This window comes from Prionailurus bengalensis, chromosome D4, assembly GCF_016509475.1.
Source record: "Prionailurus bengalensis isolate Pbe53 chromosome D4, Fcat_Pben_1.1_paternal_pri, whole genome shotgun sequence".
Classification (NCBI taxonomy): Eukaryota; Metazoa; Chordata; class Mammalia; order Carnivora; family Felidae; genus Prionailurus; species Prionailurus bengalensis.
Window position 1 is genome coordinate 66,223,297 of NC_057359.1, and position 13,422 is coordinate 66,236,718.

Genomic DNA, 13,422 nt, shown 5'->3' on the forward strand with positions numbered 1-13,422 from the left:
ACTAAGTGATACACTAAAAAGAAATAATATACACATAATTGGTATCCCAGAGGAGGAAGAGAGAGGGAAAGGTGCTGAAGGGGTACTTGAAGAAATCATAGCTGAGAACTTCCCTGAACTGGGGAAGGAAAAAGGCATTGAAATCCAAGAGGCACAGAGAACTCCCTCCAGACGTAACTTGAATCGATCTTCTGCACAGCATATCATAGTGAAACTGGCAAAATACAAGGATAAAGAGAAAATTCTGAAAGCAGCAAGGGGTAAACGTGCCCTCACATATAAAGGGAGACTTATAAGACTCGTGAATGATCTCTCTTTTGAAACTTGGCAGGCCAGAAAGAATTGGCACGAGATTTTCAGGGTGCTAGACAGAAAAAATATGCAGCCAAGAATCCTTTATCCAGCAAGTCTGTCATTTAGAATAGAAGGAGAGATAAAGGTCTTCCCAAACAAACAAAAACTGAAGGAATTTGTCACCACTAAACCAGCCCTACAAGAGATCCTAAGGGGGACCCTGTGAGACAAAGTCCCAGAGACATCACTATAGGCATAAAACATACAGACATCACAATGACTCTAAACCCGTATCTTTCTATAATAACGCTGAATGTAAATGGATTAAATGCGCCAACCAAAAGACATAGGGTATCAGAATGGATAAAAAAACAAGACCCATCTATTTGCTGTCTACAAGAGACTCATTTTAGACCTGAGGACACCTTTAGATTGAGAGTGAGGGGATGGAGAACTATTTATCATGCGACTGGAAGCCAAAAGAAAGCTGGAGTAGCCATACTTATATCAGACAAACTAGACTTTAAATTAAAGGCTGTAACAAGATATGAAGAAGGACATTATTTAATAGTTACAGGGTCTATCCATCAGGAAGAGCTAACAAGTATAAATGTCTATGCGCCGAATACCGGAGCCCCCAAATATATAAAACAATTACTCATAAACATAAGCAACCTTATTGAGAAGAATGTGGTAATTGCAGGGGACTTTAACACCCCACTTACAGAAATGGATAGATCATCTAGACACACGGTCAATAAAGAAACAAGGGCCCTGAATGAGACATTGGATCAGATGGACTTGACAGATATATTTAGAACTCTGCATCCCAAAGCAACAGAATATACTTTCTTCTCGAGTGCACATGGAACATTCTCCAAGATAGATCATATACTGGGTCACAAAGCAGCCCTTCATAAGTTTACAAGAATTGAAATTATACCATGCTTACTTTCAGACCACAATGCTATGAGGCTTGAAATCAACCACAGAAAAAAGTCTGGAAAACCTCCAAAAGCATGGAGGTTAAAGAACACCCTACTAACGAATGAGTGGGTCAACCAGGCAATTAGAGAAGAAATTAAAAAATATATGGAAACAAACAAAAATGAAAATACAACAATCCAAACGCTTTGGGACGCAGCGAAGGCAGTCCTGAGAGGAAAATACATTGCAATCCAGGCCTATCTCAAGAAACAAGAAAAATCCCAAATACAAAATCTAACAGCATACCTAAAGGAACTAGAAGCAGAACAGCAAAGGCAGCCTAAACCCAGCATAAGAAGAAGAGAAATAATAAAGATCAGAGCAGAAATAAACAATATAGAATCTAAAAAAACTGTAGAGCAGATCAACGAAACCAAGAGTTGGTTTTTTGAAAAAATAAACAAAATTGACAAACCTCTAGCCAGGCTTCTCAAAAAGAAAAGGGAGATGACCCAAATAGATAAAATCATGAATGAAAATGGAATTATTAAAACCAATCCCTCAGAGATACAAACAATTATCAGGGAATACTATGAAAAATTATATGCCAACAAATTGGACAACCTGGAAGAAATGGACAAATTCCTGAACACCCACACACTTCCAAAACTCAATCAGGAGGAAATAGAAAGCTTGAACAGACCCATAACCAGCGAAGAAATTGAATCGGTTATCAAAAATCTCCCAACAAATAAGAGTCCAGGACCAGACGGCTTCCCAGGGGAGTTCTACCAGACATTTAAAGCAGAGATAATACCTATCCTTCTCAAGCTATTCCAAGAAATAGAAAGGGAAGGAAAACTTCCAGACTCATTCTATGAAGCCAGTATTACTTTGATTCCTAAACCAGACAGAGACCCAGTAAAAAAAGAGAACTACAGGCCAATATCCCTGATGAATATGGATGCAAAAATTCTCAATAAGATACTAGCAAATCGAATTCAACGGCATATAAAAAGAATTATTCAGCATGATCAAGTGGGATTCATTCCTGGGATGCAGGGCTGGTTCAGCATTCGCAAATCAATCAACGTGATACATCACATTAACAAAAAAAAAAGAGAAGAACCATATGATCCTGTCAATCGATGCAGAAAAGGCCTTCGACAAAATCCAGCACCCTTTCTTAATAAAAACCCTTGAGAAAGTCGGGATAGAAGGAACATACTTAAACATCATAAAAGCCATTTATGAAAAGCCCACAGCTAACATCATCCTCAACGGGGAAAAACTGAGAGCTTTTTCCCTGAGATCAGGAACACGACAAGGATGCCCACTCTCACCGCTGCTGTTTAACATAGTGCTGGAAGTTCTACCATCAGCAATCAGACAACAAAAGGAAATCAAAGGCATCAAAATTGGCAAAGATGAAGTCAAGCTTTCGCTTTTTGCAGATGACATGATATTATACATGGAAAATCCGATAGACTCCACCAAAAGTCTGCTAGAACTGATACAGGAATTCAGCAAAGTTGCAGGATACAAAATCAATGTACAGAAATCAGTTGCATTCTTATACACTAACAATGAAGCAACAGAAAGACAAATAAAGAAACTGATCCCATTCACAATTGCACCAAGAAGCATAAAATACCTAGGAATAAATCGAACCAAAGATGTAAAGGATCTGTATGCTGAAAACTATAGAAAGCTTCTGAAGGAAATTGAAGAAGATTTAAAGAAATGGAAAGACATTCCCTGCTCATGGATTGGAAAAATAAATATTGTCAAAATGTCAATACTACCCAAAGCTATCTACACATTCAATGCAATCCCAATCAAAATTGCACCAGCATTCTTCTCGAAACTAGAACAAGCAATCCTAAAATTCATATGGAACCACAAAAGGCCCCGAATAGCCAAAGGAATTTTGAAGAAGACCAAAGCAGGACGCATCACAAACCCAGACTTTAGCCTCTACTACAAAGCTGTCATCATCAAGACAGCATGGTATTGGCACCAAAACAGACACATAGACCAATGGAATAGAATAGAAACTCCAGAACTAGACCCACAAACGTATGGCCAACTCATCTTTGACAAAGCAGGAAAGGACATCCGATGGAAAAAAAAACAGCCTCTTTAACAAATGGTGCTGGGAGAACTGGACAGCAACATGCAGAAGGTTGAAACTAGACCACTTTCTCACACCATTCACAAAAATAAACTCAAAATGGATAAAGGACCTAAATGTGAGACAGGAAACCATTAAAACCTTAGAGGAGAAAGCAGGAAAAGACCTCTCTGACCTCAGCCGTAGCAATCTCTTACTCGACACATCCCCAAAGGCAAGGGAATTAAAAGCAAAAGTGAATTCCTGGGACCTTATGAAGATAAAAAGCTTCTGCACAGCAAAGGAAACAACCAACAAAACTAAAAGGCAACCAACGGAATGGGAAAAGATATTCGCAAATGACATATCGGACAAAGGGCTAGTATCCAAAATCTATAAAGAGCTCACCAAACTCCACACCGGAAAAACAAATAACCCAGTGAAGAAATGGGCAGAAAACATGAATAGACACTTCTCTAAAGAAGACATCCGGATGGCCAACAGGCACATGAAAAGATGTTCAGCGTCGCTCCTTATCAGGGAAATACAAATCAAAACCACACTCAGGTATCACCTCACGCCAGTCAGAGTGGCCAAAATGAACAAATCAGGAGACTATAGATGCTGGAGAGGATGTGGAGAAACGGGAACCCTCTTGCACTGTTGGTGGGAATGCAAAGTGGTGCAGCCGCTCTGGAAAGCAGTGTGGAGGTTCCTCAGAAAATTAAAAATAGACCTACCCTATGACCCAGCAATAGCACTGCTAGGAATTTATCCAAGGGATACAGGAGTACTGATGCATAGGGTCACTTGTACCCCAATGTTCATGGCAGCACTCTCAACAATAGCCATATTATGGAAAGAGCCTAAATGTCCATCAACTGATGAATGGATAAAGAAATTGTGGTTTATATACACAATGGAATATTACGTGGCAATGAGAAAAAATGAAATATGGCCTTTTGTAGCAACGTGGATGGAACTGGAGAGTGTGATGCTAAGTGAAATAAGCCATACAGAGAAAGACAGATACCATATGGTTTCACTCTTATGTGGATCCTGAGAAACTTAACAGGAACCCATGGGGGAGGGGAAGGAAAAAAAAAACACAAAGAGGTTAGAATGGGAGAGAGCCAAAGCATAAGAGACTGTTAAAAACTGAGAACAGGGGCGCCTGGGTGGCACAGTTGGTTAAGCGTCCGACTTCAGCCAGGTCACGATCTCACGGTCTGGAAGTTCGAGCCCCGTGTCAGGCTCTGGGCTGATGGCTCAGAGCCTGGAGCCTGTTTCCAATTCTGTGTCTCCCTCTCTCTCTGCCCCTCCCCCGTTCATGCTTTGTCTCTCTCTGTCCCAAAAATAAATAAACATTGAAAAAAAAATTTTTTTTTAAAAATAAAAACTGAGAACAAACTGAGGGTTGATGGGGGGTAGGAGGGAGGAGAGGGTGGGTGATGGGTATTGAGGAGGGCACCTTTTGGGATGAGCACTGGGTGTTGTATGGAAACCAATTTGTCAATAAATTTCATTAAAAAAATAAAAAATAAATAAACTGGCAGGTGCTATAAAGTTAGAAAATAAATTGGAATAGTGGATCACACTCTGTTTTTATATACATTTTACCTCTATGAATTTCACTTTCCTCAGAGAATTATAGTGATGATAAAATGAGTAATATGTGTGAATATATTAAATTATAAAATCCTGACCTAATAATATTGTTTATGACTTCCATGAAATAAAATCAAATACATAGTTATTTATAATAGATGAAGCATACTCTCTCCAAAATGATGATATTCAAAATGTAGGCTGTGGGTCCAAAGAATAGGAAATAACGGATGTTTGTTAAGATGCAAATAGTTCTTTCCTGCCTCACAACTGTGTATTACTATCTCAGGAATGGAATACAAGAGCCTATATTTTTGAAGAGCTGGTCAATGTAATTATTACACGTCTTCAATCCCTTCCTATATGTACCAGAAGAGAAATTCAAAACGCTAAACTCAGAGCTCTTAGCACCACTCCAGCTAGTGTGGACACACTTGGTGCCCCTCCCCCAGTGATCTCTCACTGCACATGGTAATAGGCACTGACGCGTTATGCTCACATGAAGTTTTCTCTTCTGGATTACTCCAGGTATAGAAAAATAAAATGGACAGGACGAACTGGACAGAGATTGAGTTCATTCTGCAGGGACTTTCTGAGTACCCCAAAGTGGAAAAACTCCTTTTCGTCATGTGCTTGATGATGTACCTGGTGATCCTGCTGGGGAACAGCACCTTGATCATACTAATTCTCCTGGATTCCCGCCTCCACACGCCCATGTACTTCTTCCTTGGTAATCTTTCCCTCCTAGACATTTGTTACACATCCTCCTTTACCCCCTCAGTGTTGATTCACTTCCTATCACAGAAAAAAACCATCTCCTTCACTAGGTGTGTTGTTCAGATGTCTGTCTCCTACACTATGGCATGCACAGAATGTGTGCTCTTAGCAGTGATGGCATATGACCGTTACGTGGCCATCTGTAACCCTCTGAGATACCCCATCATCATGAGCAAGGCACTTTGCATTCAGATGGCAGCCCTCTCCTGGGGAATGGGCTTTCTCAATTCACTGACAGAAACTATACTTGCAATACGGTTGCCCTTCTGTGGAAAAAATGTCATTAACCACTTTGTTTGTGAAATAATGGCTTTTGTCAAGCTGGCTTGTGCAGATATTTCCTTGAATGAGATTGCTATAATGTTGGGCAATGTAATATTTTTGTATATTCCATTATTGTTAATTTGCATCTCCTACATTTTCATCCTATCTACTGTACTAAAAATGAATTCATCAGAAGGAAGAAAAAAAGCTTTTTCTACCTGTTCAGCCCACTTAACAGTAGTGACCATGTTTTATGGGACAATCCTCTTCATATATATGAAGCCAAAGTCCAAAGACTCTGCTATTGACAAATTGATTGCTCTGTTCTATGGAGTAGTCACTCCCATGCTCAATCCTATCATATATAGCCTGAGGAACACAGAGGTGCTTGGAGCTTTGAGAAAATTGATGAGTAGACACTGTTTCTGGAGAAAAGGATGAAAAACTTACATCTTCGAGTTCATGCACCAAATAAACTCATATATTTGAGGAAAAGGCTTTTATTTAAAACAGAGCAAAAGAAATAAAGATTGTATGTAGGATCACAGAATTTAGGAGTTGGAAAGAAATTTCAAGATAATTATCTAGCTTTCCTTTTTATGAAAATGACTGTTACAAAAATGTAGACACAACTAGTATAAGTACTAAGAGTAAAATTTAAGGAATAAGAAAAAAGATGTAATTAAATGTTTCCAGGAAAATCCAGTACAGATTCTCTTCAACTGATGGAGTTATGTCCTGATAAACCCATCAAAATTTGAAAATATCATTAGTCAAAAATGTCTTTAATACACCTAATCTACTGAACATCATAGCTTACCTTGAAAATGTGCAAATGCTTACATTAGCCTATAGTTGGTCAAAACCATCTCATACAAAGCCTATTTGCAATAGAGTGTTGAATATTTCATATAACGTATTGAGCACTGTACTGAAATTGAAAAACAGAATGGTTGTATGGGTATGAAACAGTTGTGAGTGTATCAGTTGTTTATTCTTGTGATCATGTGGCTCACACTGGAAGCTGGGGCCACTGCCACTGCCTAGCGCAACAAGAATATCATACCACATGTTACTAGCCCAGGAAAAGACCACAATTTAAATTTTAAAGTGTGGTTTCTACTGAATGCATATCACTTTCACATCATCATGAAGTTGAAATATCCTATCTCAAACCATTTTAATGTATGGACCATCTGTATGTATGTCTGCTGAACAAGTAAAACATGTATTTTTCAGTTCCCTTTTGAGAGAACTACTTGAATTTTTGTGTTTGTTTGTCTTTTTGTTTGTTACTGCTTTTTATTTTACCCAAGGACTTGACCTGACTCCAACCTAATTTTTCAGGTACATATTTCCCCTTCTTTCCCTCCTCATGTTTCTCCCATGTTTGCACATGCTGTGCTACATTCACTATTACTTCTCCAATTACATCATGTTCTTTACACCTAAAGACAACAGCATATGCCACTTCATCTCCATCCTCACATTTCTCTTTCTATGGTAACAGCCTAGCAATCTTATTAAGCACAATTCAAGTGTGAGATCTTCTACAAATCCTTCCAAAGTTTGCCCGCTTACTTATTCCCTCCTTTATGCTGTCCTGAACTTTATCTGTTATGGCTATTTTCCTTTTACACTATAATCATTTGTTCATTTCTGAAATCCACCCAATGGCAGAACTCACTGTTCTCTCTACGAAGTCTAATGTCAAATAAATTTAAACAGTAGGCAGTAATTACTTATTTAACATTTTGAAATAATAGTAAAATATAGTCTAAGTACTTGATTTAATACAGGGATATAAGAGAACTTGAATTTATGTATTATTTCATTGACTAAATAACACATCGAAAAGTTATGGATAAAATATCAGCTAATATTAAATGTACAGAAATGTAAGGGAAGATAAAAGAAAGATAAATATACTCAAGAGGTCATTTGTGGGGTGCCTGGGTGGCTCAGTTGGTTGGGTGTCCAACTTCAGCTCAGGTCATGATCTCACAGCTCCTGGGTTCAAGCCCTGCACTGGGCTCTGTGCTGACAGCTCAGAGCCTGGAGCCTGCTTCGGATTCTGTGTCTCCCTCTCTCTCTGCCCCTCCCCTGCTCACACTCTGTGTCTCTCTCTCTGTCTCAAAAATAAATAAACATTAAAAAAGAGGTCATTTGCTCTGGGTAAGGCAAAAATCATATCAGTGTATACTTATTCTGTAATGAGCAACTGCTGAAAAAAATATCAATTGTATAAACACTTCTTAAGGAATACTGAGAATTTCACTCTATCAAAAGCAATAATCTTATTTTAAATATTTCCTTTCAAAGAAATCCCCTTGAAATTGCTAGCGAATAATAATTGTACTTTTATTTTTTATGTGATTACCTAACATCTATTTGTATGTAATACAGGTGAGTTGCCTGGTACAGTCCCACAGCCTGAGCAGGATGAGGAGAGTGGCTCTGCTCAAGGGCCACCCAGCAAAGGTTTCAACAACCCAACAGAGTTCAGAAAGGAATCCCTGCTTGTTCTGCCCAGCAGGATGTTTGGGGCCTGATGGAATAAGTAAAAGGTCAACATGAAAGGGAGGCCCAGTTCAGGTAGTCAGAACCCAGTAGAATCAAAAGTACACCCATATATGGAATGACTCAGCTCAGACTGTCAGAGAAATAGGGAAAGACAGAGAGAGAAAGAGATAACTTGGGGTATTTTATGCTTATATCCCTAAACACTACCAGAGTGATAGGCTAGACTTGTAACACACTCATAGATGTTTCTCAATACATTGAAATCATAGGTAGATTCAAATATTTTTTTTAATTTTTATTTAACTGAGGGAGAGAGAAAAAGAGAGAGGGAGAGAGACTGTCAGTAGGGGAGGGACATAGAGAAAGGGAGACACAGAATCTAAAGCAGGCTCCAGGCTCTAAGCTGTCAGCATAGAACCTAACACGGGCTCGAACTCACAAACCAGAGATCATGACCTAAGCCGAAGTTGGATGCTTAACTGACTGAGCCACCCAGGCACCCTGAAATAACAGGTAAATTCAAACTAACTGAAACTAGAGTCTAGCAAGAAAAAAAAAAAAAAGATCAAAATCTGACTCTGTCAAAGTGATACACCTATCATCCTAGCTAATTCACAGGTGGTCTTTTGGAATTAGCATATTTGCTAACTTTTAAATAATTTTAAATAATTATTATAAATATATTGATAGATTAAATAAACTTCCCATTTTATAGACAAAGAAATTGGATTAGGATGTTTAAGAAATTGCTTAAGATTGGGGTGCCTGGGTGGCTCAGTTGGTTAAAAGTCCTACTCTTGATTTCAGCTCAGGTCATGATCTCATGGTTCATGGGATAGAGCCATGCATTGCATTGCAGGGGATAGTCAGCATGAAGCCTGCTTGGGATTCTCTTTTTCTCCCTCTCTCTCTACCGTCCCCCTGGTTACGTGCGTGTTCACATACTATCTCTCTCAAAATAAATAAATAAACATTACAAAAAAAGAAATCGCCTAAGATCACTAAGCTTATATAGACACCCCAAAAAATTGTAATTCTTTTTATTTAATTTAAATTCAGGTTATTTAACATATAGTGTAGTATTGGCTTCAGGGGTAGAATTTAGTGATTTATCATTTACACATAACAGTCATATGTAACACTCATCCCAAGAAGTGTCTGCCTTAATGTCCATCGCCCATTTAGCCCATCCCCCCTCCCACCTCCCTCCCAGCAACTCTCGGTTTGTTCTCTGTATTTAAGAGTCTGTCATGGTTTGCCTACCTCTCTGTTTTTATCTTATTTTTGCTTCCCTTCCTTTATGTTCATCTCTTTTGTTTCTTTCTTTCTTTTTTTTTTTTTTAACATTTATTCATCATTGAGAGACAGAGTGAGACAGAGCAAGAGCATGGAAGGGGCAGAGAGAGGAGGAGACACAGAATCTGAAGCAGGCTCCAGGCTCTGAGCTGTCAACACAGAGCCTGACACAGGGCTTGAACTCACAAACAAGATCATTACCCGAGGAGAAGTCGGACGCCCAACCGACTGAGCCACCCTGGGCCCCATTATCTGTTTTGTTTCTTAAATTACACGTATGAGTGAAATCATATGATATTTGTCTTTCTCTGCCTGACTTACTTTGCTTAGCACAATACACATCAGTTGCATCCATTTTACAAATGTCAAGATATCATTCTTTCTGATCACCAAGTAATATTCCATTGTATATATATACCATTTTCTTTTTATCCATTCATCAGTCAATGGATATTTGGGCTCTTTCAATAATTTAGCTATTGTTGATAGTGCTGCTATAAACACTGGGGTGCATGTGCCCCTTTGAATCAGCATTTCTGTATACTTTGGATAATTTACTCTAGATCCCATGTGTACTATTCTTTCACCTTTACCACAGTTCTGACCAATAACAGGAAAACATAACCAAAATTTTATAGATAATTGCCCTAAATTACCCTAGAAAACATCATCCACACCTAGTACTCAATTTACATCACTTTGCAAAAGATTTCCCAACATATATATAGCTTTAGATCTAATTTCTTGCCCAGATTTCACAAATCTGTCTTCACCTGTCAGTCTAACCATCAATGCACAGCCAACCAGTCAACCGACTTACATCCCTATCTTTGTGAAGTCATCATCCTTACGCTACTCGTGTCATCCAATCAACGACTGCATCAGAGTTCTTTACTTACACCAATGGACCAATCATCTTTGATGACTGTTTATTCATATCTGAGAAATCGAATCCAGCCCTACAACCCGGTAATTCCCATATTCATCCTATCTTCTTCATACCATTGCTTTCTGGATCCAAGCCATCACAATTTTATTGACTCTTGTGACAACTTCATGATAAAGAGCAAATAAGTTTTGCACACTGCCCTCACATTTAGTCATCTGGTCCAGAAAGGACATACAAATGTTACAAATACCGATGAGTGTATATTTTTAAGTTCTTTGTATATTATGGCTTATACAATAAGATATGTCATATATTTCAGCATTTCTCACCATTTTAGTGGGTTTGGGATACTGTATATTTTATAATATAAATATATCATGTATTTTGTTTCTAAATGCTTATAGCTTCATTTATACCCTTGTATCTAAGCATCTAGGTGTCAGAGGAAAGCACAATAAAAAAGGGAAGGGTGCTTGTAGTTTCACTGAAACATCCTGCAGCTTCTTTGAATTTACGAAATTAATGTCAGCAGTCGAAGACCAACAACAAACTGCTAAACTCTCTGATATTTTTGCAGACTAGCATCCCTCTACCCCATTTCTATTCAGTATATATTTGTGCAGACCTTCTCCATTTGTACATAGAAATTCACATCACACACATCTATCTGCATCCACAAATATTTCCACACATGTAAAACACAGTTATACTTTGTAGAATATGCAATTACTCCCATTAAATTTAGCAATGCTTAAAAGAGGTTGTAGTGGTTTCCTAATACTACCATAACAAAATAACACAGATTGGATTGCCTGAACAACAGAAATTGACTTTCTCATAGTTCTGGAGGATAGAAGACCAAGATTAAAGTGTTGGCAGATTTGATTTCTTCTGAGGCCTCTCCCTGGCTTTCAGATAGCCACTTTCTTGCTATGTCCTTGCTTCTGTGTGTGAGCAACACTCGTGTACTCATGGGTGTCTAAATTTCTTAAATATTTTCTCATAATGACACAACTCGAATTGTATGAGGGCTCACACTGATAGCCTCGCTTTAACTTAATCACCACTTTAAAGGCCTTATCTCCAAAAGTAGATACATTCTGAGATACTGGGGATGAGAGCTTCAACATAAGTTTTGCAGGGACACAACTCAGCCTAAAACAGAGGTTAATAATAAACTATCTAAAAAGTCTACTACAGTTTTTACATTTGTATATTACATGCACATAATTTTGAATACTAACAATACACTAACTTAATGTTTAAAGCTATGCTTACATTCTATCACCCAAAACAAAATATTGAAATTTGTCACCATGAGCCCTTTTTATGTAAGATTTCAGATAGGCTTATGTAACATATGTCTATATTATCTTAGAGCTTCAGCAGTCAGTCAAGGAGGAAACTTAGGAAATCACACATCTTATTTAAAATGAGTGTCTTCCCCTCTTAGTCCAATGTTCTGGTGCGTATTGAACACATCAATACATCCCTTAGACTAATGTTATGATTTGCTATGGGGGATTAAAAAAGCACACAGAGGGTTCCTAATCAGCAATTTTTTCACAGCTACTTTTACCTCTTTGTTCCGTAAACTATAAATGATAGGATTCAACATGGGGGTTAATCCAGCATATACCAAAGCCATAAATTTGTCTATTTCCTGTGAATCTACAGCGGAGGGCTTCAGGTACATGGAGAGAGCTGTCCCATAGAACAAAACCACCACAGTCAGGTGGGCTGCGCATGTTGAAAAGGCTTTGCTTCCACCATCCACTGAGCTGATTCTCAGGATGTTGGAGAGAATGAATGCGTAAGAGACACAAATGAGGAGCATCGGCATAGGAAGAAGAAGTACGCTGATCACCAGCATGATCAACTGCACCCTGGAAGTATCCACACAAACTAGTTTCAAGACAGCCAGAATTTCACAAGTGAAGTGATTGATGATGCTACTTCCACAGAGAGACAGCTGCAGCACAGATACTGTTTCCACCAGGGCGGTGAGGCAGCCTGTCATCCAGGAGCCAGCGGCAATCTGCACACAAGCCCTCTTGTTCATGATGATGGGGTATCTCAGAGGGTTGCAGATGGCCACATACCGGTCATACGCCATCGTGGACAGGAGCACACACTCAGTGGAGCCCATGGCAAGAGAAAAGTACATCTGAGTGGCACATCCTGAGAATGAGATGGTGTTTTTCCCTGAAACAAAGTTTGTCAGCATTGGAGTGAGAGCAGAAGAGGTGTACCAGATGTCTAAAAAGGAGAGGTTGCTGAGGAAGAAGTACATGGGTTTGTGTAGGTGGGAATCCAGGATGGTGATGGAGATCAGAATGATATTACCCAGCAGGGTGATCAGGTACATCAGCAAGCACAGCACAAATATGATGACCTCAACTTTGGGGTAAGGAGTAAACCCCAGGAAAATAAAATTGGAAATGACTGTCAAGTTGTCTTGGCCATTTTATGCCTCTGTGATTATCTATAGTAGTGAATGAAAATATACATTATATATATTTTAAAAACTAAATTCTACCATCTTTCAAGGGGTTTTTTGTTAGGTACCTTAAAAGGATCATTATTCTGGAAATACCATATTAATTATTCATTCATTCATTCAACATTTATTGAATATACTGCAAGTCACTGAAGATCTCTTTGAATTATGTAAAAAGCTGCTCTCAGGAAACTCACGATAAAATATCACATAATCAAGTAAATAAATAAT

General features: G+C 38.5%; 2 protein-coding genes across 3 annotated transcripts; one reads left to right on the top strand and one right to left on the bottom strand.

Annotated features, from left to right (window-relative positions):
- Positions 1 to 2,985: 2,985 nt before the first annotated feature.
- Positions 2,986 to 6,438, top strand: LOC122474346 (olfactory receptor 13C7-like). 2 transcript variants are annotated; one of them, XM_043565237.1, is made up of 2 exons: positions 2,986 to 3,015; positions 5,516 to 6,438. In XM_043565237.1, the coding sequence occupies exons 1-2, from the start codon at positions 2,986 to 2,988 to the stop codon at positions 6,422 to 6,424; spliced, it is 939 nt and encodes a 312-aa protein (XP_043421172.1). In that variant the 3' UTR covers positions 6,425 to 6,438. The 2 variants fall into 2 exon arrangements, with proteins under 2 accessions (XP_043421172.1, XP_043421171.1); XM_043565236.1 differs by lacking the exon at positions 2,986 to 3,015 and having other exon boundaries at positions 5,453 to 6,438.
- Positions 6,439 to 12,159: 5,721 nt separating this feature from the next.
- Positions 12,160 to 13,149, bottom strand: LOC122474323 (olfactory receptor 13F1). Its single transcript, XM_043565197.1, has one exon. It carries the CDS (start codon positions 13,057 to 13,059, stop codon positions 12,196 to 12,198), a length of 864 nt encoding a protein of 287 aa, XP_043421132.1. The 5' UTR covers positions 13,060 to 13,149; the 3' UTR covers positions 12,160 to 12,195.
- Between the last annotated feature and the right edge of the window lie 273 nt (positions 13,150 to 13,422).

Coding starts and splice junctions, on each gene's coding strand:
- LOC122474346 (XM_043565237.1), top strand. CDS start 2,986: ATGGATTGGAAAAATAAATATTGTCAAAAT. Junction 3,016..5,515: donor AAAATAAATATTGTCAAAAT/GTCAATACTACC, acceptor ACAGAGATTGAG/TTCATTCTGCAGGGACTTTC.
- LOC122474323 (XM_043565197.1), bottom strand. CDS start 13,059: ATGTACCTGATCACCCTGCTGGGTAATATCATTCTGATCTCCATCACC.